The sequence below is a fragment of the Phodopus roborovskii genome, unplaced genomic scaffold (assembly GCF_943737965.1).
Source record: "Phodopus roborovskii unplaced genomic scaffold, PHOROB, whole genome shotgun sequence".
NCBI classification, from domain to species: Eukaryota; Metazoa; Chordata; class Mammalia; order Rodentia; family Cricetidae; genus Phodopus; species Phodopus roborovskii.
This window is the reverse complement of record NW_026126625.1, coordinates 9,561,740-9,588,362: the sequence shown is the minus strand read 5'-3', so window position 1 is coordinate 9,588,362 and position 26,623 is coordinate 9,561,740. Positions and strand designations below refer to the sequence as shown.

Genomic DNA, 26,623 nt, shown 5'->3' with positions numbered 1-26,623 from the left:
CGACTTTGGATTCTGTTGCTATGTCCGCTTACACAAGGGGAGAAGGGTTTGGATCTAACAGTCGGGATGTGGAAGTTGCTGGCCTTTCTTCTCTCTGGCCTGCCAGCCCCTTGGGGAGGCCACTAGGCACAAGCGCGCTTCCATAGATACAGCTCTCCGAGGTCGACCGCGCTCGTCCTGGGCTCCAGCGCCCTCACCTGGTGGCCGCGGCATGTCCCGGCGGCGGCTTTCGGGCTCGGGTCTGCGGCTCCCCGAGCGGCCGCCAGAGCCCGCCCGGGTCCAGCCCCGCAGGCCGCCCCCTTCGATGAGTGAGAGGACGCTGCCCCGAGACGGGGGTGGGACGAGGGGAGCGGGATGAGTGCGGGCGCCGGGGGCTCTAGGTGGGGAGGAGCCAGCCCCGGAAGGCGGCTATAAAAAGCGGCGGCTCTGGCTGGCAGCTCCAAGCTAGCTAGTAAGCCAGTGAGCGCACGGAGCCCAGAGAGGAGCGCCTGCTGCTCAGAGAGGCAGTGGTCTGGTGCTGAGGGCGCACTGTGCTGAGTGAGGCTCTGATCTGCACCCCACTTCCCGCGAGCTCTTGTCCGGTTGGCTCACACTCAGGAGCTCCACGCGTGGAATCAGATACCAGACTCCAGGATGCTGCACTCCAGGTCCCCGAGGCGTGGCACTGTCTCACTCATCAGCCGTAGGTAAGGGGACCGCGGAGGTAAGAGGACCCTGGCTGGGGCGAGGGCTGCTTGGATTTAGTCTTGGAGGGAAGAGGACAGTCAGAATCCCGCGCCTTCCCTCAGTTTAGGGAAAACGTTGCCCGCCATCGGCCTGTTTGTTCAGCCTGTTCTATGCTGTCTGCCTCTGTCTGCCTGCCTGTTTGTCCTCCTACCTGCCCGTGTGTATGTCTGTCTGCCTGCCTGCTTGTCTGGCTGTCTATGTGTGTGTTAGCGGGCACATGCCCCCGTCACCATCCTCTGTGGACGTCTCTGAGATCTTTACAAGCGGCAGGTGTTGGGGACACAAACGTCCTGGAACGCATTCGACGGGAGGCAGATCTCTGCTTTGCTTAGGTTGTCCCCTCTGTAAATGGCACTAGATGCTCAAACAACTGTGTCTCACGGAAGAGGGATGGCCCCGAAGCAGATCTCGGAAGAAGCCCATTGCAGCGAGCTAACTTGCCCTGTGGCTAGTGGTCGTGAGCCTCACAAGTCAGCACCTTGTGGCTTCCCCTTCGGCAAAGTCTCCTGGGTTCCCTCATCAGCCTCTGCCTTCCCGCTGGCACAGGGCGAGCGGTGACGATCTGATGTTAGACGACCTCGGTGGTCCCTGCTGATATTTAAGCAAACACTAAGCCTGGCAGCGCTCTGCAGGAATGTTTGTTGGCTCCTGGCAACGGACGTCCTCTGCAAGAAGGGTCGCGCTAGATTGACAGAAAAACCAAGATCTTAGCAGGGCATAAGCCTGAGTCTGTGCACGGTTCTCCAGTTCGCCGCTCTGGGAATCAAATCCGGGGAGATTTCGGGATGAATCCAGGAGAATGCGTGCATTCTTGACAAGAAGGGAGGTGAACCCGTGTTCCACAAGAGTTGGACATTCATTCCACAGGCGCCAGGTCTGAGGTTCCCAGTCCTGCTCCGAGCAGCCAACTCTGCCCACAGGTAAGAATTCCCTTTTAAAGCCAAGCTTTTGATGTGAGAGCCACGGCCTGGCTGAAGCCCTGTCCAGGAGACAGTGAGCCAGGGAGGGAGTCGTCTCCGTGTCAGCGGTCTGGAGAGGGACCCCAGGCGCGCCCGCGGGCGGAGAGCAGGAGGCTTTGCGTGCCCAGGCGCGGCACCACCATGGACAGCTCCCAGCTACTTCCGCCACTCGGGGCCTGTGGCGTGAGTCTGCAGTCCAGGCTCCTCCTTCAGTGATTCAGGTGTTGAGACACTGGGAAGGTAGAAAGGGACCAAAAGTCCTGGGGACCTAGGTGTTCTTTCTGGAGTCACTAACCACTGAGAAGGGAATCTGTCCTGCCAGGGGCTGTGGTTTTCTACAAGGTCCCAGCAGAACTTGCATCTGATTGTGTGCAGCCTCTTAATGTCACTTTAGTTTCATGTGACACCATGGAGAGGTCTGACAGGTGTGCAACCTTTGTTAAAGGATCCAGACAGTGAGATAAAGGTGTATGTAATTAGGTGTAGAACTAAAGTGCTTTAAGTGTAGAGAGTAGGGTCATTTTTTAAATTGAACAATCTAATAATAAATAAGGCAATGAATCAATATTTTAGTTTCACAGTTTATGACAGAATGGAGAAGAAACCATGCAAGACAAAATTACAAGGAAGTATCTGAGTGAGTGTGCAAAATCACTCCTCTTGATTCTAACAGTGTCCTCTAAAGAAGGACTCTGGAGGCGGCTTCCAAGGGCTCCTTAGCCCATGAGATGATGGTTCAAGTGTATTACTTGGGAATGTAGTGAGGGGCTGTCTCTTCCTTCTAGTAAGAAATGATACCGAATGGCTCCTGTCACCACCACCTATACTAGTGGCTCTCAACCTTCCTAATGCTGCAACCTTTTAATGCAGTTCCTCGGGTTATGGTGACCCCCAGTCATATTTTCATTGCTACTTCATAACTGTAATTTTGCTACTCTTATTAATAATAATGTAACTATCTATGTTTTATGATGGAATTTGGGGGTCGTGACGCATGGGTTAAGAACCACTGACCTATAAACACTACAAGAAATCTGATGGTCTTTTCTGCTAGCAATGGAAGCATAATGAAAACAAGAGAGAGAGGGAGAGAGACAGAGGGAGAGAGAGAACAAAATCTGTGGCTTTGGGAAAGTCAACTAAACTTATACCAGTTTCTTCATCTGTAAGTGGGGACAAGTAGGGTATATTAGTAAGTGGCTAAGGAAATCATCAGCACAAAGCAAGGCATTAAGTCCAGTGCTGAGCAAGAAAACTCCTGCAATGGTTCTGTTTACAGGTGTACTTCAAAGTGCTACACATTTTTCTGAGCTATGTTAACGAGCCCCATGTCCTCCTTCTTAACCCAGTAAGTGGTTGGGAGTGACTCCATTGTCATCCATTGCCACATTTGACAACTCACTGATGGAATTGATGACAGTGTGGAGGGAAGATAAGTTGAAGGATATTTTTAATGAGAGAGCAATCAATTCATTGTTTCTCCACCTGTCCCACTTGGGGATATATATATATATATATATATATATATATATATATATATATATATTCTTTTTAAAGAAGTCATTTCCAGCACATCACTTTAGCCCTTTGATCTAGACAATCATTTCTTCCTGCACATTTTCTCACACAATCTGCTTAGGAGGAGCCCCACTCTCTTGCTGAGGCAGGGTACCCTTGGGGACAGGCATGGAGGGCCTCTTGTTTCTAGATGAAGCTCTGCTTAGCTGCAGACAAAAGATGTCCTTATCAGACCTAGAGTAGTCATGCCTTATGTATACTCTCTTACATGCTTGAGATTTGCTCAGACATGATAACCTGGTCAAGACATTTTGCTCACCATATTTTGGTCCTCACTGGATTTGGAGGTCCCCTTAAGTTTCTTCATTTTGGGGTCCTATCTGGTAGAAATCACTAGCATATGACATGCCACAGAAATTTAGATAATGGAGCTACAAGCACACAGAATCGTAGTGAGATCTTCCTCACAAGAGTGTGCCTATTTCTGCAAGTTTCTTGTCCCAGTGTGCTTAGACTTTCCTTCATTGCCTCTCTCAGTAGATCAGGTGGAATCTATGTTTCCTCCACCTGAAAGGAAAATGGAGTTCACGAGCAGCCTATAGATGCTGGGAACCTTTCTGTGACTTTCATCCACTGATGATGTGACTACAAAAGAAGGATGTGGTTCTCCACCTCACCCTGAAGTCTGGGCTGTCTTCTGGGTACTACAGAGTCCGGTCTCCCTGTAGCTTCCAGGTAAGAAAATGGTTGAACCATGGAGCACTCCTGGGAGGCAAGGCCAATGAGGGGAGGGAGTGGCATTCGTAGAAGAAAGGAACTCATCATTGGTTCTGTAGCATTCTGTCTCTGGCAGCTGTGTCTGAGTCTTTGGGACAGACAGATCAGATGGCAAGGGTGACATTTGTTGAGAAAGCCCAGTGGCATGGTAAAGGCAACTCTAGTTACTCTCACTGGCTCCTTTAAAGCCTGTGGCATAAGTGACCCCTTTTAGTCCTGCCTGGTGTTGGCAGATCAGCACCACCACGTGGATTAAGTGCACTTTGCATTTTATCTATAGCTTAAAAGGCACATGCTTGCATGGAGCTTGACTGCCCAAAGGGAACAAAGTTATGTTTGTGAGCTTCATTCACAAGATTCCCTGAATGTGACAGTCTGGGTGACAGGTATCTTTACACATGGTAGCAAATACACAGATGTTGGATCTTATCAGAGTAATGTGGCAGCTGTCTTTTCTGGTTTTCAGCACGATGAAGGCAGCTTCAGTTTCTTTTGAACAGGGACTAGAAGGATCTTGCTCATTTGACTCTGGTTGCATTGACAGCAATTGGGAGTGGGTATTGGGGAAGTTCTCAGGGCCATGTGTTTCTTTCTGTTGTTTTATCAGCTGCTCAGCATGATCTTCACCCCTGCAAAGCCTTACACATAGGAACTGTGCAGATTTGTATAGGATGGTGGCTGTCATGGTGATTTTTATTAGTATCCATACCTTGCTGTCTAGCCACTCCCTTGGGACCATCCTGGCCTCTCTGGCAGGTTCCATGGTTTTTCCTTTATCTTCTGTCTGCCCTAGTGCCAGGCTTTGTTCTAGCCTAGGTCCCTGGCAGGAAGGCTGCTTGCTGAGAAATGTCATCAAATGTACATTATACTGCTCCTCAGTTCCCTTGGTGCCAGGAAACACACTTACCCACCCAGAGGCGCTCCTTCCTGCCCCTGTTATTTTTCAGGGCCGGTCCCTGGACTCTGCTTGGCTCCTCTAGGTTCTGCTTGGCTTCAGGAAGCTATTATGGCCTGCAAGGGAGGGGTCTTTTGGAAGCCTAGGCAGGCTTTGCCTGTAAAAGTACCCACTCTGAGCAAGTACCTTCTCTTTCCACCCTAGACAGCATGGCTCCTTGCCTTGGGGACTCACGAGGCATTCATAAGGCATTTGCTTTGAATCTCTACAAGGGCAGTGAGACCACAGGATTACCCGCAACTTTATAGTGCTTGAAACAACTGCTTTGGAAAGAGCTATGCATTTTTTCCTCCATCTGCTGAGGAACTTAGCCATCAGGCATTGCCTATTACAGGGAAGTCATGAACAGAGGCTGGGGGCTTTGCCATGCAAAATGTAGATGGCAGACTGCTGTCCATCCTGTTTCTAGAGACAGGACAACTGAAGACTTCTTCAGCAGCCTAATATAAGCTAAGCTGCCCAGTCTTGAGCTGAGTGCTTTGTGCTATTGACCTGAGTCTTTATAGCTGTAGGGCATGGTGCTGAGGACATTATAGTGAACATGAAGGCAGGACTCAGACTCCCTTTGATGTGGCTGTACATCTCAGGAAAGATAAAGGGCACTGGAGCTTCCCTTGGAGACTGGGTGGAAGGTGACAGTCATTGCCATGCTGCTCCCTACCTGGGCTGACTGTCAGATTTTGAGCAGGATGTTTGGCTCTTCCAATCTTCTGCTTTCTCACCTTCTTACATGAGGGGAGCTTTCTGAGCTTGAACATGTCAATAAGCTACAGCAAGGCCTGAGAGAGCACAACTCTGGCTTGGAGGATGAGGAGTGGATAGGGAGGTCTGTATTTCTGACCATCTCAGGTGGGGTGGGGGATGCTTCTGGCTCTGACCCCCCCAAATGTCTGTGATTCAGAGGAGTTCATTTTGGTATCATTTAAGTCAATTTCTGATGTCCGAGTAGATGGAGCCAAGCTGGCCCATGACCTTTTAAAAACCCTTCACATTCCTGGAGATAATTATGGTCATTCTTAAGCTGTCTTATCAGCAGACTAAATATCTTGAACCCCCTTTCCCTGTCATAATAAATTTCCCCAAACTCTGGATGCAGTTACTTTTAAGCGCAAGATTATTGTGTAAATGGCTATCTTTGCCTGGCAGGAGCATTTGAATGCAATTTTGGTGGCATTAAGAGATCATTTGAGGAATTTCATCTAACTCTGGCCCCAGACAGTGAGAATGCATGTTTATATTTAAACAACTTTCCTGGGCTTGAAAAGATCACATATTTTTAAAAATGTGAAAATGAAATTTAAAGCCCCAATTGTCTTCCTCAGCCCCCCATTCTTGAAGCATTCCTGTAAGGGTGGAGTGGCCACCACGGTTGCATTTTGGGTGCTGGAGATGCAGGTGTGCTTTGCAGTCTGTCATCTACTACCACATTTGGAAGCTGAAAATATAGAAGTCTGTAAACACCTGGATGGTAGGCCCTGAATTAATTCTGGGGAGGTGGATTTTAAGACATGTCCAAGATCTCTAGGATTCAACAGTCTAGAGGGAGGACAGATGTCCATGTTAGAAGTTGCTCCACAGAGTGAGGGGGGCCAGGATAGATGACTCACAGAGTGGACGTTAGGACTAACTAGGGCATCAGAGGAGCCATTGTCTTAGCTGGAGGTGAAGCCAGGAAGCTTTGTGAGAGTCTGGAAGGGTTAATAGGCACTTTTAACTTAGTAAATAATGGGATTCTAAGAGGGAAGCTCGGAAACATTCCACACAGAGAGAAGGGAACAGAGGAAGATCCAGAAGCTCCAACAGTCCTAAATGGCTTACTTCTTCCAACTCTCAGGTGCATATCTGACTCAGGGGCACAGGCTCCCTGACATGTCCAGATACTGAGCTACACCATAGAGAATAAGCCGACCAAACATTGGTAGATCTTGGGGCCTTTTGTCTCTCACTCTAGAGTTTAACTATAAAATGTTTTATTCCTATACAATCTGACTAAATCCGACTCACAAACCAGATTTTAAAAAGTATCTATGGCTAGAAGGGGGAGCATTGTTGGTCTTGAGGCCCACAAGAAGTTCCAAAGATCCTTCTGGGTTCCCAGGCACACAGTTGAAAAGCCTTTGTCTGGGTTCTTTCTGTTTTTGCTTCAGGCAGCCATATTAATGATGTTATCTTAGTTTCAGTATAGTCTATCTTGCTGTGTCCTTTAAATATTTTTGATGTCTTGCTGTTTTTTTTTTTTTAATGGTGTGTGTATAGATGTGTCATCAATTTTCAAAGGAATAAGATCAGAGTTCTTTTGCATGTATTAACCTAAAGAATACAGAGGATAAGGGTTGCTATTGGCAAAGGCTCTCTGACAGAAACCTCCAATTGAGTGCACCATGGGAGGAAGCAATACAGCTGTGAGCTATCTGCAAAAATAGGCTGTTTATTTTCAAACCTGTCAATCAGTCTTAAACCTCCTAAGACTTTCAGATGCTATAAAAGTGGTGATGAAAAAAAATAATTTATTTCCTGGATGTAAAATGTTAACACATTCTACAGAGGACCTTGGATTTCTTTTCATTAATTCAAGGTAGCCCACTTTGAATGCAAAGCGTTTTTTGAAGGAGGAGTCCTAGAAGGGGAGATAAGGCTGCTAGGTGGATATGAAAGAGTTTGGCTAGCAAGGTAGTTCAAGCGTTGTTCTTGTGAGGCCCCTACAAAACTCTCTCCTAAGGAGGAAACTGATACCCAGAGTGAGACACTATTTGAATAGAACCTGCCCATCACTGATGAGTAGTGATCTAGGAAATCACTTCCGGAGCTGGCACCAGCTCTTCCAAGATAACTATGAATTGTTTAAGATGGTAACAGCAAGTTTTGTTTAGTCCAGGCAACTTAGAAAACACTCAGCCTTCAGAAGAACCTGCTGGGTATATGAGAAACCCTGGCAGAGGCAAATAGCATGCTGGTGTGTGAGTTTTACCAGGATAGGCATCTGTGGTTGCCAGGGTTCCTTCTGTCTATTGGCAAGTTTCAGGGAAGGCTGGAGAGAAAGGGTGACCAGTGACTCTACTCTCTGGGAGCATCTGGCCGTCACGCAACATTGCTGCAGCAGCCAGAACCCTGCACAAAGACTGGCTCCCAAAGAATGGAGTCTTAGCCTTTCCCTGCTTCCTAGGCGTTTCCTTGGGCTATCAGAGGTGACCACAGACCCTGGTTCTCTCAGTCACGTGGAACTGTTTGGGAGACTAGATAGCAGCAAGTCTGAGTCATTATTAACATGGATGTAGGGGCCATTGCTTAGCTATGATTAAACATCATCTCTTCTTCCCTTCACGTTCCTGAGGATTTGAGGACACAGGACACAGGAGTAGACCTGTGCGGTGCTTCTGTCCAGCTTTTAGCTCAAAGCACTACTCTCCTGCCTTCTTATTCAAAAAAGAAAAGTGTGTGTGTGTGTGTGTGTGTGTGTGTGTGTGTGTGTACATGTGTGTGTGCATGTATTTGTTTGCATATGCATGTAGAGGCCAGAGGTCAATATCTTCCTCAGTTGTTCTCTACCTGTTTTGAGAAAATACCTCGCACTGAATCTGGAGCTCACAGATTCAACTGAGAATGGTCAGTGAACTTTAAAGGTCCTCTTGACCCTGCCATGCCAGAGCTGGGTTTATAAACAGGCCCTCATGCTTGTACAGCAAGCACTCGGCCAGTTGAGCCACCTCCATGCTCTGTTGCCTGCCTCCTGCAGAAGACACTTGTCACACTGTCTTGTGGGACACTTGTTCCTGCCACGTCTCACTCAAATGAGCAGCAGAGATCAGCCCCCTTAGGAGTGCACAGGGGATAAACCTGAGTGGAAAAAACAAGTTTCTAAACAATCTGGTGGTTTGTGACAAGCACATTTGGAAGCTGGATTGCAGGCACTGAGTAATTTGCGCGTGTGCTCATTTTCCAAAGGATTGGGTTCAAAGAAACCTCAGACACCACTGCTAAGTACTTTTCCTTTCCTTCCCTTGAAAACCCACATTGTTTTCAGAGGAATTTAATCCATACATTTCAGATCCATTTCCACGTTACTCAGCAAAATGTTGCATTTCTGTACTGTTGCTCATCCCTGAGTGAGGTCACACATTCCCCTTTGCACTTACGCATGCTCATGGTTCACAGCTGAGTGACTCCACAGACATTCATTGCACACTAGGAAGCATATAAACCGGAGGCAAAAGGGGGAAAACAATCCATTATGTCGACTCCATTCTCACTTAGAATTTTGTTCTTCATGGGTGTTTTGACTGGAGTTTTACATGTTGGATTGCAGTATCATTTATATATTAAGGACTGAGCTTTCTGTCCCTCCGGATGTTTTTTTGGTCTGTTTTGCTTTTGTGTGTTTGTGTGCTCTCTTTATTTTATACCTAAGGTTCAGTATTTTACTTGCCTCACCCTAGGTCAGGTGGCTCAAGCAAGCCTCTGGGGATGCTAAGGGCACTTGTGATTTGTTGGGATATGAGATTCTTTGGAACTGGAGCTCGAAATGCACATGATTCAGGAACCAAATTTACCTGTTCCCTCTTCCCTTGTTTACCTATGTTTCTGGCTAAGGAAGAAACTAGTAGCCTGTGGGAGGACCTTCTGCAGATTTCATTGTACTGCAATGCAACTGTGCCTGTGACTTCTTCCCCTACACCATTTTCTAGGACTGTATGCATCCCAAACTGGCCTAGAACATTCTATGTAGCTGAAGATAACTTTGAATTGTTGATTCTTCTCCTCTACCTCCTAAGTACTGGGAATATAGGTGTATGCTGCCAGGCCCAGTGTGTGTGGTATTGGGGATGAAATCCAAGGTCCTGTGCATGCTGGGTAAAGACTCCACTGTGTGAGCTATGTCCCCAGCCCATATCCCAGGACTTTCTGAAAAGGTACTGATAACAACCAACACCTTCCTCTGTTCTGTTCCAGGCATTGAAGCCTGGAATCCAAAAGCAGTTTTAGGGTTTGGGCTTCAGGACTCCCAGATGCTTGTTTTTTTTCCTTACTTAAATGTCTTTGCAAATGGGCAAAGGCCTAGCCATGTTGTTGGTATCTAAAGGCATCAGAGCTTCCAACAGCTCGACGATGATGCTGACCACGTAATTGTGGGTTGTATGTGTGTTGGGGCTTCTCAGGTGGCTGAGGAAGAGTTTACATATGATTCAGATTTTAAAATCATAGGGTATGGTTGGTACAAATGGCAGAGTATCAACATTTGGAATTTTCTGAGAATAACCATAGAATGGAAGTGTTTTTTCCCTTTAAATATACCCATATACTATTACTCTAAATAAGAAACTATTCCTGACATTAAAAACAGAGGTGATGATTCTTTCAAATCTTGTCTCACAAGCATAAACTTGAGCTCTTGCTTGTGGAGGTTGCCTGAGGACAATGGGGTCTGAGGACAGAAAGGGGAGTCCTAATTTGAATAGTATATGTGCTTCTTTCACAGTTGCTGGGTGACCATTCTGGAGAATGTGGTTACTTTTAGCTGGAGATGACTTCTACATCATCACCAATAGTGTAATCAATAGCCCTTTTCTCATTCAGAAACAGAATCCCTACCTGCTGCAGTGCAGAGACTTGTGTACAACTCTTGCCAATGACTAAGCATGTAGTAGGAATTCACATAGTGTTTGTTAGATCTCACAGGCTGTCTAAATATCTAGAAATGATCTCAAATATGAATTTCTGGTGGTTAGAGAAAAGCCAGCACTCCTCAGGAACTTCTGAAACCAGTCAGTTTCCAGCTGCCAAAAGGGGTCATTCCCTTACCTCTGGCGAAAGGGACACATTGCTCCATAGCTATACACCCATGCTAGTCTCCTTCATGCTAGTCTCCTGGCCTTTTCCTCCCCACAGCTGTTCACCCTTCTTATAGTCCCCACGATTCGGATACTTTCTCTTGTTCTCTCTGTGTCTCTTTCCATCTCTCTCTCTCTCTGTCTCTCTGTCTCTCTCTCTCTCTCTCTGCTCTATTCTCTCTCTTGTTATCTCACTGTGCTCCCTGTCCCCTGCTTCCCTAGCCCTGGTCGTGTCCAGTCTGCTGGCCATGTTCATTTTGCTTCCTTTTCTCTCTAATATTTACAATAAAAGTCCTAACCATATCATGGAGCTGTCATGTCATGTCATCATTTTTTTTCTACTTACCCTCCCCCCCCCCAAATACTCTTTTTTTCCTCTTTCCTCTGAAACAGTGTCTCACTAAGTTACCAGCCTGGCCTTCAATTCACTGCATAGCCCTACCAAGCCTTCTACTTTCAATTCCTCTGCCTCAGCCCCCTGAGTAGCTGGGAATTCAGGCCTGAGCCACCAGGGCTGGTAATGCTAATTCTTCAATATTTTGCTCTGGAGTGGGGACAATGGTAGTGACTGTTAGTCACCTTCTGAGATGTCTGTCCTCCCGTGGCCCTGGGGTGATCCCCAACATTTAAATTACTATCTGGGGTTTATTGAGCACTTGCAAAGTTTAGATCCACATGAATCATTTCATACACACCACCTCACTTTATCATCCTTGACAACCATGACAAACCTTTGTTTCACTTTGCAGTTGGAGGGAGCCCATTGAGGTGGTGTGATTTAGTCAAGATCACCCAGTTTGAGGTGGTACAACCGAAAACTGGGACCCAGGGCTGCATGACCAAAAGGCCATGTTCTTAATAATGACTGCTGTGGCTCAATTCTTGAGTTGTAGCAAAATGTGTTTAGGGGAATGTTATCCTTCTCAACAGAGGAAGTTGAAAGGAATTCCAACCCCAAGGCACTCACTGTTGAGTGTGCATCTTCTCTGACATCGGAGGAAGGAGATTAGGGACAGCTTCATTGTCTCTCCACAATGGAGAAGCTCACAGCTTAGCTGGAGAGATAGACAGACAGCCCTCTTACAATCTGGGCCCTAAGAGGGTGTGAACAAAGCAATATGGAGTGCCACTGCAGAGAGCACAAACAGCTCAGCAGGGAAGGCTTCTCAGCAGGCTGCAGGCATCCTGGAGGAAGTGATCAGCTCTTAAAGAAGAGCCCAGTTCTCCGGCTCAGGAAAGAAGCAAGAGCCTTGGCCAAAGGCAGAGGAACTGGAAAATGGGTATTTGGAGAAAGTCTGTGTGTCTCCCTGGACTGGAAATGAGACCCCGAGGGAGGAGCAGGTGAAGACTGCCCTTGCAAACTGAGTGTGGAAGCTTAAACGTTTAGCCCTAGGCTCTGAATGCAGAAGTGAGTGACCAGGAGGCAGGCATTAGTTCCCTGGGGCAGGTGGCTCAGGCAAAGATGTGGTATTGCTGGCAGCCAGTGCATTGTAGAATTCCCATGGAGAGGCTAACTGTTCCAGCTCTGAGCAGACTCAGACCTGAGGGAAAGCGACACTGTCAGCCCTACTCACTGGCACCAGAGCCAGGCAGCAGTTCACAGGGAGCTCTGCATGGAAAGCATCTGGGAGCTTTAGGGCCAACTCCCTGGGGCTCTGGTTTGGTTCAAGACTTTGAGGAAACATTTCTGGACTCAACATTTATCTCAATTGCCTGACAATATCCCCTGTACTGTTTGAGGAACCTGGTTTTCTGTGTTCAGAGTCAGAACTGGGGCAGTGTATTCATCCTGGAGCCTCTGATGATGTTTAAAGTTTTTCCTGATTCCTCAAAACTTCTTGTGATGCTCAGCTTCTACCTTTGCCATAGAGTGTCTTTTCTACCAAAATGTATCCTTTGCTTACTTGACCTAAGTTGACCAATTTGGCAGGACAATGGAGTTGACACATAATAGCACAGAGGTTATGCAGATGACTGTCTAGAGCAGTGCTTTCCCATGGAAGTACCGTGGGAGACACAGACAGAATCAGAGTACTCGCCATCTTTTAAAGTGAAAAGACTAGGCAAAATCAATTTTTATGGGACTAGGGAGGTCGTTCAGCAGGTAAAGTGTGTGTCTCAATCACGGAAACCAGAGCTCAGAGCTCCAGCATCCATGTAAATGCCAGGTGAGTCATAATCATGGTTTCCAGTGCTCACAGCTCCCATATCCATGTAAATGCTGGGTGGCACACACACACAAATACATACACATATACAAATACATACATACACGTGCATATATTAAAAAGCTTATTAATTTTCACAATATACTTTCTTATAGTTTGTCTATAAAATATTGCAACTTCAACATTAGTTCATAAGTAGTAGTCTAAAAATACTGAGATAATGAGCATTTTTTACAAGTCTTCAAAATTAGTGTGTATCTTTCACTTCAGTCACATCTCAACCATCCTACCTGTTCTTCCAACTCTTCTGCCTTCCAGCTGTGTGTGTGCTCCAGAGGGAAGCAGTGTATAGCACACATGCAGACACTTCTAACTGTGGTCAGTGACCTGAATCAAAAGTGCAAGTTCTCAGGCAGAACCATGGTCAGGGCATCTGGCTGCAGGTGTCTGGTAGAGGTAGAAATAGGAGTAGGGGAAAGGTTTTTTTGTTTTTTTTGTTTTTGTTTTTGTTTTTTTTTTTAGATCCCTCTGGTAGCTTTCAGAAGATTCATGTGAGTAGGGGTGGGTATTGATAGGCAATGGTTAGCAAGAAAAGAGGCTCAGGAGACTAGGAGGCTGGGGTCAGGACAGAGTAAAGGAGTCTGAGATGGGGAGAAAGACAGTATGTATGGATCCAAGTGGAGTTCAGGAGATACAACCAACATCGTTTGGTGATGGACTGAACACAGACTGATGGAGGAGGAGAGGGCCTGGCAGCTCAAGCATGGAAGTGTGTTAGGAAAACTAAAACAGGTTCAGGCTAGACATGTATATGCTAAGTCACTGGCTGATCAAGCAAGGAATTCTGAAAATTCAACAGCACTATCTATTACTCAAAACAAAAGAAACACAATACCACTTTATTTAAAAAACTGTGGAATTTTAGTTAGCTTTCATTAAGAATGTTATGAAATTACTTTTGGTCTATTTATTATTATTATTATTCGCAAAATCAAGCAAATAAGCAGAGATTTGGGTTGTCTTCTTTGTTGGGCACTCTCAGAATAGTAGGGTGAATCATAAATGGTGAGCTGTGGTGAGCTCCAGGGCCGATAGGGTGTGCCAGCAGCACTCCCATTTTTTATCCCCAGAGAGCTTTGATTAAGAGGCTGAAACTTTAGAGACACTCCATTGGAGACTGCCAGGAAAGGAATGAGCAGACTAGGGAATTCTGGATGAGAAGCTCTTATCACAGGACTCTTGGTGCGTGCTTTGTGTCCCACTCTAGAGGTGTGATAAGCCACCTGTGCATCTATCACATCTATCGAATCTATCAGTCTGACCTGTTTATTGAAAAAGCTAATGGGTTGGAAAGCTCTGAGGCGCTATCTCGAAGCTCGATAAAACCATGAGATAATGAGTTTGCTTAGGCCCTTCTTTGTAAAGGCATTTAATAATCAACTGCATACCAGGCAGGGAAGGCACAAAACCAGATTACCACTTCTTACAACCCTGAGGTAGTGGTGGAAGCGAGCAGGTCACATCGTGAAAAAAATGAGAATATGTGCTCACAAAAGACACAGTGTGTGTGTGTGTGTGTGTGTGTGTGTGTGTGTGTGTGTGTGAGCATGCCTGCATTTTTGAGGATGCTGATGCTTATTTGAACATTAACAAACACAGTTAGAATTTGTCTCCTGATCAGGAATGGGCATCCTGGGCAAAGAGAGATCAATAAGCTGATGCAGTACAGGAGCCACGAGCAGAGGGGATCCTGGGCGCTGGAGAGTTTTCTTGACTGCAACAGAACATGATCTCCCTACCAAGTGTGCAACATCAAAATGTTTCTAGATTTTAAAGCCACTGAGTAGAAAGAAAATATGTTTACTCATTCATTCCCTTATACTTCCTTGTTTATCCACCCACTCATCACATTAACATATAGGGGTGTCTTCTGGATACTGTACTGAATCAATCTGATTTAAAAGTTTTTGGAGGAAGAAGCAACCACCGGGAGCTAGGTGATAAGAAGGATATGTGATTAATTTTTTTTTTTTAACAAATATGAATGTTGCACATATAGGCTCCTACTATATAAACAATACTACCCTATAAGTATATTTATGTCCTATTTATGTTTCTATTGCTGTGATAAAGCATCATGACCAAAAGCAACTTGGGCAGAAGAGGGTTTATTTCTGCTTACAGCTCCTGATCACAGTCCCTCAATGAGGGAAGGCACAGCATGAACTTGAGGCAGGAATTAGGAGGCAGGAACTCAAGCAGAAGCCATGCATGAATGCTGCTTACTGGCTTGCTCCTCATGTCTATTTTCTTATGCAGCTCAAGACCACCTGGCTAGGGGTGGCACCACTCCCTTTTTGCTGGGCTCTCCCACATCAATCTTTAGTCAAGGAAATGCTCTATAATCTTGTTTGTAGGAAATCTGGTGGAAGCATCTTCTCAATCAAGGCTCCTTTTTCCAATATATATTTGTGTCAAGCTGCACAATTTATCAATTGGAAATTGTAGGAAAACAATCTAGCTCTATCACCCAAGAGCCATTGTTGGATTTTGATGAATAATTTTCTGGTGTTATCAGGAGATTTTATGAAGCATCAACTTGCATATACATGATTTTAAATTTTTTATCTCAATTTTAAAAATCAACAGTTTAATTGCTCTTTTAAGGGCATCAAATTCCTTGTTAACTCTTTCATTATTATTAGGAGAGCTATGTTGTACTTCCCTCAATTTTGATATATTCACGTATAGAGAAAATTCCTAGAGATGGAATAGGTCAATGTTTTTGGCTGTTTCTGATTCTTCTTTTAGTCTCCAAATATTTATTCAAATCTACACCATTGCTGCTAACGGTTCCAGGCTCACCAACAGTCCATCTTACAAAAGTTAAAAATTCATTTTAGTAGGTGAAAATCATAGCGGTATTTACTTACTGTTTACAAACATATAATGGTATTTATTTACTACTGGTAAGGTTGAAAATTATTTCCAAGTCATCAGCTCTTTTTTTATGCTCATGTACGAGATATTCATATGTTTTCTTACAACGTCTACAAAGCCTATACAATTTAAAAGTCCCCCCTTCTATTTTTCACTTAAAAATATGATATGTGAAATATTTTCATGCAGCCCAATTTATCAGTTAGTTTCATCTTGATCTCTTTTACCAAGGAAAATTCTAGAGCTACTTGGTGATCCATGGGCTGAGTTTTAAGCTCTTTGACCCATCTGGAATTCCTTTCAGTTCATGGTGCAAGAAGATATGCTAACTCCATTATCCCTTCAATTTACTAACCTGTTAGCCCAGCACAATTCTATCGAACAATCTTTCTTTTATCCATTGATTTGAGCTGCCAGGAAGAGTACATTTGATCCAGTTACCAGCATAGAGATAACAGGAATGTGATAAAGCTAGCTCAGTATGAATTCAGGCAGACACTTGATCTGACCATCTGGGCCAACTTCAGTGACTGCCTCTCAGCAGACCAAGCCTGGATATGTCTGGGAGTGAAGGCTGGAGCCAGCCTGCAGCGATGCTGATGCTGTTCTGAGAGTCAAGTGAGGATTAGACTGTGGCATGCTGGGGCGCTGGCTGCCTAGTGTTGGAGCTGTGAAGTCCTTCTGCAGAGTTGGCTGGATAGCCCTTCCCTAGGTGTCTATCAGCCTTCGTCAGAGGCCACACACAGCCCTCTCACCTTTTTCTCAGAGTTCAGGAGTCACAGCTCTAAACATCCTTGGCAGTCTCTTGGGAGATTTGAAGAATTTATGTTGGATTTAATTCCCAAATGTTGGAAGAGGCAGTTGAAATCACCCACTGTTCTTGGGGTTCTGTGAGCATCTTTACTCTTCAGTTTTTGAGGTGTGCTATGTGGTATAGGAAGGCATTGTCTCAAACAACACTGCCTCCGCCCTCCCACCCAAAACCCTGGGAAATAGGCTTTCATCTCATCTTATTCTGGGACTCCTTCCTCGTTCTGTCATGGGCATTCATACTCTTGAAGGGTCTGTGCTAACCACAGTTTTATAAACTTTTTTTTATCAGAGCTAGAGAGAAAACTTGCATGGTAGTTCCAGTCCTCCACACAGGGGCAAATACATTGACTTGGTTCCTTTTGATATCCCTTGTCAATCATCTGGGATAAATTGAGGCTATGGGGTCTGAGGTAGGGGGACCAATGGGGAAGCATCTCATGGCTGGGTAGACTCCTCTCCATCATCTGGTCCAGGTATGTCCCCCTTCTAGTTTAGATTCTGGGAACACAACAGTACTCTCCATGGGCCTTTGAACATAATGCTGCCTTCTTGCCATTTCCCCCCTGCTATATGTGCTATTTTCTTTAACCAGACATTTGATAATCCATTGTTTTTTCCTCCTGGCCCTCACTAGGCATCTCCTCTCCTCTCCCTTTCTCTCCTCTCCTCTCCTTTCCTCTCCTCTCCACCCTTTTTCTCTCCTCTCCTCTCTTTTCTCTCCTCTCCTCTCCTCTATGAGGTATTTCCTGGCTCTATGAGGTACTCTTTCTCAATGTATACTATTGCTGTGTAACAAAGCATACCCCTGATCAATGGTTTAAACAACCATCATGTCTTCAATCTGTGGATTGGCCAGCTGCTTTCACCGATGGAGACAGTCTTTTCAGTTCCTAACGAGCTCATAGGTCTTCATTTAGTTGGCAGACAGCTTGGAGCTAGTTGCTCTAGGACTGCCTCATCTACATGTTTCACCTTAGAGTCAGCTGTGTACTGAGGGGAAGAGGGTGATGGGACCATAAGTCTCTTATTATCAACAGATGAGTCTGGATTTATCCCCACCGTGATTGACAAAGTTCTCTGAGGTGGAAACAGCATGCCTTATCTCCTTGCAGTTTAACCCTACATTTCTCTTTTCCTTTCTGTTGGTTTAAATGAGAACTATGCCCCATGGACTTGGGCATTTGAACACTGGGTCTCCAGTTAGTGGCTCTGTTTGGGGAGATTTAGGAAGTGCAGCCTTGCTAAAGGAAGTATGTCACAGGAGAAGGGCTTCGAGAATTTAAAGCCTGGCTATACTTCCAGTTCACTCTCTAATTCATGCTTGCATTTGAAGATGTGAGCATTCAGCTTCCCTTTCCAGCTGCCATGCGTGCTGCTAGCAGCCATGCTGCCCACCATGTGCCCACTCACCATGATGGACTTTATCCCTCTGGAACTGTGAACTAAAATACTCTTTCTTCCACAAGTTACTTTTTATCATGGTACTTTATCAAGGCAACAAAAAGTAACTAATATAGTTTCCTTCCTTCTTACCTTCCCTTCTGGCTAAAACAGGGAGGCTAAAAAGAGAGAAATTACAAAGTGGTATTAGAAAATAGATGAATATTGAGAGAGGCAGAAAGGTAGGAGGAAGGGAGGCATTCTGAGGTCACCCCCCCTCCTGTTGACAGAATCACTCTCATATTGTGACATTGGGTATAGTGACATGTCACATTGCATTATTGTCTGCCCAAGCCCTGATTTAGCCAACATGGCCTGGAGTTCATTTCTTATGACATCTAGCTGCCAGCTCATCTTCTTGGGATATGTGTGATAGTAAGGCAGGATGGGAGTCAGGGAAGTTAGTTATATGCCCAGAATCTCAGCTACAGATCCTAAGGGAACAGAGAAATCTTCACTGTTTTCAGTGCCCTCACTCTGCCTCTGGCCAGACACACCAACCCCACCGGAAGGCAGCTTCTGGCCTGTCACTGCACCAGCACCGTGGCCCCCCAGGGGCCTGCCCACGCACCGGATGTTGACAGGGGCACAGCTCCAGCATCAGCACCATTTCATGGTTGGTTTCATCATTTTAAAATAATGACCATGGGGTGTGGGCTAGCTAGAATAGTGACATCACTTTCCAGTGATTCTAGGTCAGTTCCCACTGCTTTTCTCTGAATCTTAAATGACTAAAATAAATCTTTCTGGTTTGGTACATGCTCTGGGAGTTTCCTCACATGTCCACATGTCTGTCCTGGGATATGATCAAGATGGCTTCAGATTTCAAGTCAGAGGTCCTGTGTTCTAGTTCTGGCATAGGTGCTATTACTTACTGACAGCCTACTCCCCCCCCTTTTTTTTTTTGCATGTACAGTGATGCTAACAAACCTTGTTTGGGTACAGAAATGAGAAAAATGAATTAGCATCTTCTCTCAGAACCTCTGTTTTCATCATCACTTTGGCCTGCTGTAATAAAGTGCTGGGTGGCTTTAGATGAAATTGGCTTTCTATTTCTGGAGGCTGGAAGTCTGAGATAAGGATGGGAACATGGGGGCTCTGATGAGGGTCATTTCTGGCGTGTAAACAACCATCCTCTGTTATATTTCTCATATGGCAGAAGAAAGAATGTATCTCCCAAGGTCTTTGTGTAAGGGTGTTAATCCCTTTTGTGAGGCTTCATTGCCTATTTACCCTCCCATAGGCAGTAATGTCTCAGCTTGAAGGACAGGGTCTCAGCATATGTCTTGGAGGAACCTAAGCATTTGGTCTGCAATACATAATTGCTAAAGTTTGTGAACTACGCAAAAAGGCCCGAACCAGTGTCAATGAGAGATGGCATTCCTGTTAAATAGGGCCAGTCATAATCACAATCTCTTTTGTCATTGATACAGGGACAATGCTTAGGACATGGTGTTGGAGCAAGCCCTTGCTAGAGTTGAAAAAGGCAACTAACTGAGTGGGTTGTTCATTCCAACATGGTAGCTATGTTCTTGGCTTGGCCTGACTGGGATGAAGAGAGCAGCTGAAGGGCTCCCGACTGCTCTTCATAGGGCAGAAGCACTCCAAGGAAGGAGACGATCTGTGCTTACAACTCTGCAAAGGCACTGTTGCAGGAATTAACCACTTGAATGTGCATGGTGTGCATATCTTCTGCAGGATGGCTGCTGGGCACTGCTGTTCTCTGTTGATTCCTCCCAGAGCTCAAAGCAAGAGACTGAGTCCCCAGTTCGATTGCCACTGTCCCCCTCTCGTCTGTCTGTCTGTGTTCTCATGTAGTGGCCAGAAATGGGCCTTCACTTTCTCTGCCAAGTAAAGAGGTGAGTAGTCTCCTAGATGGTGATATGAAACAGACTTTATTACCTAGTGATTCCTCACAAGGTTGGACAGAACTTCTTTTAGACCCAGTCACCTTTTTGCACGGAGGCCAGAAGGATAGTGCTATTGTCTAGAATGAGTATACATACTTAACATGGCTGTGGGTACCTTCAGTTGGTCACCAAAGGACCAAACAGGGATTTTACATACCTGGCAGATATGTAGAATGTATTTTGTTCAGTTTGGACTTAGAGTTGTAGACACTGGGTTAGGAAATGCCAGACCAAGAAGGTTTAATTCTTAGACTTATTTAAATACCAAAGCAGAGGAATCATAAAAGAAGAAGATTATTGCAGTGCAAAGTGTCCTGGATGAGAGACAAGGCAATAAATGTGGTGCTGTAGTGATGGTGATGATGATTATGGTAGTGATGGTAGTGTTGGTGATGGTAGTAGTGGTAGTGATAATGGCTATATAGTGGTAATAGTAGTGATGGCAGTGGTAATGATGATGATGTAGCTATGGTTGTGGTGATGGTGATTGTCTTAGATACTGTTCTGTTGCTATGAAGAAACCAAGGCAACTTATGAGACAGAGCATTAATTTGAGGCTTGCTTACAACTAATTTCAGAGGGTTAGTCCATTATCATCATGGTAGAAGTCAGGCAGGCATAGCACTGGAGCAGTAGCTGAGATCTTTGCATTTTGATCCAGAGAGAGGGGGGGGCTTGCATAGGCTTTTGCAGTCTTAAAGCCTACACCCATTAATACACATCCTCCAACAAGGCCACAGTTCCTAATCCTTTCAAAAAGTGCTGCTCCTTGTTTATCAAGCATTTGAATTTATGAGCCTTATGGGAGCCAGTCTTATTCAAACTACCACATTCCACTCCCTGGCCCCATAGACTTGTAGCTTATGCAAAATTAGAATCAGTGCAAGTTCAAAAGTCCCCTTAGTCTATCAGTCTCAACACTGTTTAAAAGTACATAGTCTCTTCTGACATTCATGGCAACTTTTTAACTGTAACCCCTGTAAAATAATATCAGAAAGCAGGTCACAAACTTCCAACATACATGGGACGGAATATACATTACCAGCCCAAAAGGGAGGAAAGGAGCACAGTGATGAAATGCTGGACAAAACAAGTCCAAAAATCAACAGGGCAAGCTCAAAATTCTGCATCGCCATGTCTGTGCTCTTCAGATCTTCAACTCCTTTCAGCTATGTTGACGGTGTGGTCTGGTTCCACACCTGTTAGCAGCTCTCCTTGGCAGGTATCACACACTCCTGTCATTTCCAACATCTTGGGGTATCCAATGTAATCCAGGCTTCACTTTCACAGCTTCAAGCAATGGTCTTTCCGGGCCTCCACGCAGAGACACTCATGACACATGCCTGGCCCCAGTAGCTTTTCTTAGTCACAGAGGGAGATTCCATAACCCTTTTTTTTTCTGTCTTTGACTCTAAAACCAGGACCACATGGCCAAAGGTGCAAAGTTCTGCTGTTTAATGCAGCTGGGACTGGGCCTTCCTCATTCAATTACATTTGCATCAGCCTTTTGTTGTTGCCACTGCTTAAGCGTTTTTTCAATTCCTTTCCACAGGTTGGAAGCTTAGGTGGAAGGGTCTTGCTCTAAGGTCACCACTGCCTCTATTCCACTTGGCATCAGGCTTTTCTTCAAACCTTTTATCTCCTTGAGCACTGAAATTGGATCCACTATACTTCCCAGTGCTTCCCTTCTCCTCCAACTATACATTTTATATTTCTCTTTGTCCCAGTTGCTCCATTTTATTATAGATCTGTGTTAAGTTCAATTACTAATAACCACACAACAGACTCAATACTAAGCTGTCTTGAAATCTTCTCTACCAATGTCACCAACCCAAAACTCTTTAATTTAGCCTCAGGCAGATTTTTTAGGACAAAAGGAAAAAGCAGCCACATTCTTCGCCAAAATATCTCTAGGCCACTTATGAATATTCTCTCTTTCTGAAAGTACTTGAGCTGGGCCCGCATAATTTACATCATTGTCTCCCATCCTCCTACTAGAACCATCCACTAAACCACACTTACAGTGTTCAACCACTTTTCTTATCCAAAGTCCCAAAGTCTTCCATATTCCTCCAAAGAAAAACATGGTCAGGCCTATCACAGCCCCACTCCTGGTACCAACTTCTGTTTTAGTTACTGTTATATTGATGTGGAAAGACAATATATGAGCCTAAGAAGGTCATTCTATGGTAGTGGTAATAGTAATGGTGGTGGTAGCTACAGGAACACTGGATAAGCATTTGCTTTCATCATTTCATTCTGATCTCCAACCAGCCTATGAGCTTGGCTCATAGCTAACCTGTGAGGTGTTGGAGGTGTGGTGTACAATCTTGGGACTCACTTGGGCTCCAAATCTAAAGGCTTTCTCTCTGCCTCTTCCTTGTTTTTCTGTTGTGGATAAATTATATCTCTGAACCTCAAATATTCTCTCTGGAATTAGCTGGGTCTCAAGAGTTCTCTTTTTCACAAAATTTTGTTATTATTGCATTGTGTTCTTCATGTGTTGGGATAGGATAGATGTATGGCGATCAGAGAATACGTTTGTGGAGTCAATTGGAAGTGTCCTAGGGTTTGAACTCAGGTTGTCAAGATTCCACACCAACTTACCTTCTCTCACTAAGCTATCTCACCATCTCCTAAGGTCTCTTTTTGGCTCTAAAACAATTCTGATATTCTTATCTTGCATCTTACTGAAGAAGTCAGTGCCTTGTGAGGACCATCATTACAAATGATGTTGCCACTCAGGTAGGGAGTGTGTTAAACTGTGCCTCCTTGTGTGTCAGATGTAACTGTGATTCTCAGGGAAGAGTCCTGGAGTAGGGGTAAAGAGTCTAATACTTTAAACTTCAACACCAAATTCTCATGTGAGCTGGGATAGGAGCCTGTTCTGAGCCTGTCCCCAAACTATGAAAGAACAGCATGTGCTACATTATCGCTGGCTCCTTCCAGCTCTGACAAGAGGCTGTGGAGACCAGGTTTCTTCAATTTTTTCTAACTATCCAAAGGCCAATTTCCAGGCAGGATCAGGCTTGCTTGAAGCACACATATCTTTCCTGGGTGGTGTTTTATTTTCCCCTTCCACTTCAGGTGCACATTAAAAACCTGGGGAAAGATTCTGATGTCAGAGTAGATACTTCCCTTTAATGATGTGGCCAAGATCTCCTCTCCACTTGAAAACAAACTGGCACAAATTCTCACCTTAGTACCCGAACCTAGGAACAAGCGAAAAGGCCAGGTTGGCTGTTGCTTCCATCGTTGTTGGAAGGATTTCAATGCTTCTCTGACTTAGGAGGAAACAAGGCCATGTCTTCAGAGGAGCCAAGGCTAGGGAAAAATTCTCTGGCTGTGTGCACAGCCACTGCCACCCTGGCAGCCCTGGTCTTGCATGCTTTCCCTTATGGGTTTGTGTGTACAAGGCTTCAATGCTTGTATCTACACCTCTTCTCCCCTCAGCTCCCACACCACAGTAAAGCAGGAGAGGCAGATTTATCGCTAAACAGCACAAAGAACAAGCTTTGAACCCTGATAGAAATCAGAGATCCCATCAGTCCCAGAGAAGGCTGGTCTCTCTCACTTGCTGCCTGGCAAGCCTGCTAGGGGCTGTTTGCATTCTGGAAGTCAGGTCCAAGGCAGAAGGAACACACAGAAGAAGATGATTATGGGTGTTTTGAAAGCCTGCCCCTTCCTGCCCAACCCGGGACAATATTTACAAAGAGGATGTACAAACAAGCAGACTTTCTTTTCAGGTTAAAAATCACCCACCATGGCAGGTTCTTCCCGTGCCCAGCCATGCCCCGTACCAGTTAAAGGTTTGGAGAGTGAGCTTACCAGCCAGATGCTGCCTTTACTTCAGTGGTTAAGCTGTGGTTTCTCAGGTCAGGACCAGTGTTGCTCTTAGCCCTGCAGCATACAGCCTCTTTATACAGGAAAGCATTCCCAAACATGCCCGATGTTGACTCAAGCTACCTTTATTATTATATTCTTTAAATGCATGTAAACATAAGACTAGGTACAAATCCTTCAGCTTATATAAGTTCTTATACAATCTTAACTCTAAAACAAATTTACAAATGATATACAAACAAAAATCTAACTTGAATGAAACCCAAACAGCCAACATGAAGTTTAACTCTCTGATGGTGGGCTTATTGGGAAACACTTTATCTCTCCATTTCATATTTCACTTGCTAGTGTATGGATTTGATTTTTCACATAAGGTCTTTTGTTTGAGTCATCGTGGGCCACTTTTTCCACTTTTTAACATGGGGGGACTGATTCTCAGTCACAGATCCATTATTTAATTAAACCACTTAACAACAGTGAAAGGAAATACCACAATTGTTGCTGTGTGTATAGGTGTGTGTGTGTGTGTGTGTGTGTGTGTGTGTGTGTGTGTGTGTATAGGCTAATGTGACAGACATATGCGTAAAAATCAGAGGTTAATGTCAGGTGTCTTCTTTAGTTGCTCTCCACTTTACTTTTTGAGACATCGTCTCTCAATTGCTGATTTGGCTATGCTGGCTGGCCCAAGCCCTAGGGATCCTGCTATTTCTATCTCCCCCACACACCATTGTGCCTGGCTTTATTTTTATTTTTTAAACTTGGGTCCTTGGACATCACACTCAGGCCCTCATGTGTTTATGGCAAGCACTTTATCAACTGAGCTGTGTCTGTAGCCTGGAAATTACATATCATCTGATGTCTTAAAAAAGTCCAAGTTCTGGTTGGTAGAATATTCTCCAGTGTGTATTTATTTACTGATGAGAGGTGTTGGTATGGCAAAGGCAGAGTCTGAAGAGTGTATCTGCTAGCCAACAGAAAAGCCTGAGACATTCACAAGGAGGGGCTTGGCTGCACACAACACAGGTGCCATGTGACAACTGTTCTTATTGTACCTACTAATGGTTGTACTCTCAACATTTGTTAGATTCCACTAGCCATTTGACCTTGACTGCTCCAATACATTCATGGAACATGAGCATCACTTCCTTCATGGTAATGTGTTCACCCTGCATTGCAAAGCTCAGAGATGGTGTCTTTAGGAGCTTGAGGATCTTGATTTTGGAGAATGTTCTCTGCAGAAAAGAGTTGTGAGTGCTCCGAGGAGAAAGCTCTCCCTGCAGTATGAGATGACCCAGAACAGTTTTATTTCAAGAAGAGGAAGTGGGGGTACATTTGCTCATTCAGTTGCCAAATATTTCTAGAACTCCATAGTTTGCTCATTTGCTCATGTCTAGTTTTCTTTGCAAGCGATGCCTGATCATTTCCAGTAAGTATATCCTAAGAAGGACTTAAAAATTCTCACTGTTCAAATTAACCTCAAGCTGGGCATTGTGGCACACACCTATAATTTTAACACTCAGAGGCTTAAAGAACAAGGATCCTGAGTTTAAAGTCAGCCTCAGGAAAAAAGCAAAACAAAACAAAAACAAACAAACAAACAAACAAACAAACAAAAAACCCAAAGTCTCAAGAATTTGCAGCAGGCTTTGAAACCCTCTCCCTCAAGAACTACATTACAGAAGGTCCTTAGTACTTCCAAAGGGGGTGTGTAAGAGTAGAGTCTACATGGCCTAACTCTTTATCGTCCTACCTTTAATCACTGTTGCCATGATAGTTTTGAAATGAATTTTGTCTGGGGGGGGGGGAACATTCTAACTACATTACATACCAAGTTCCCCTCTTCTTAAAAACTGTTCTGAGCAAACCTGAGTGTTTATGTTGAAGGCCTTTCTTAGGATAAGGTCCTTAGGCATGTCCAACCACTTGACACTTGTGGCATATCATCTACAAAGTTTATGCTTGAGAACTGCACAATCAAGCTTTGAAAACCCCTCATACTGTTTTAACTAAGTTTGTGATCTTGTTTTAAACTCCATTTACACCTATCCCTAGGTGCATGTTTGACACACCTAGACCAGTGTGCATTGTAGTGTCATCAGCAAAGCCACTTGATCAGTGTTTGGGGATATGATGACATAACTTTTAGAGGCTGTATTAAAGGGCCCAAGCCCATCAAATGGCTGTGGAGTTTCTAATCCCAACTGTGGCCTCTAGTTTACATGTCTTGCGTGTGTGTGTGTGTGTGTGTGTGTGTGTGTGTGTGTTTTGTTTTGCTGCTTCTGTCAGTTCACGGCTGTTGTACTGACATTTGTGCAGACCTGTTTGTGGCCAGAATACCTCACCTCTGAGATAGGTGATAGCTTGCTGATACTGTGTCCCTTTGTGTTTGTCAGCCAGTGTTGTCTGGAAACAGCCTGTTGCATGTCCATCCGCTTGTCCCCAGGGTCCTGCTGTTGCATATTCTGTTGTTCATCAGTAACTTTTCTTGTCGCTGTGAACAAATACTTGACAAAAAGCAACCTCAAGGAGGAAAGGATTCTGTTGCCTTGTGATTTGAGGGTACATACATCATGGCCAGAAAGGCCTGGCATTGGAACATGAGGCTACCTGCTCACCTCTAGGCAGACAAGGAAATGGAGAGCTGGGTATGCTGGTGCTCAGTTGGCTTTCTCATCCCTCCCCTCCCATCCTTTTATTCAGTTTGAGACCCCAGCCTATGGGATGGTGTCGGCTTCATTCATGCTATTCT

The 26,623-nt window shown here is 44.8% G+C and overlaps 1 protein-coding gene across 1 annotated transcript in view; it reads left to right on the top strand.

Annotated features, from left to right (window-relative positions):
- Positions 1 to 422: 422 nt before the first annotated feature.
- The window catches only part of Cemip (cell migration inducing hyaluronidase 1), a 148,640-nt gene continuing 122,439 nt past the window's right edge, over positions 423 to 26,623 (top strand). The window contains exon 1 of the mRNA XM_051206548.1: positions 423 to 686. Coding sequence (XP_051062505.1) covers positions 634 to 686 — 53 coding nt within the window. The 5' untranslated portion in view covers positions 423 to 633. The remainder of the gene's footprint in view (positions 687 to 26,623) is intronic.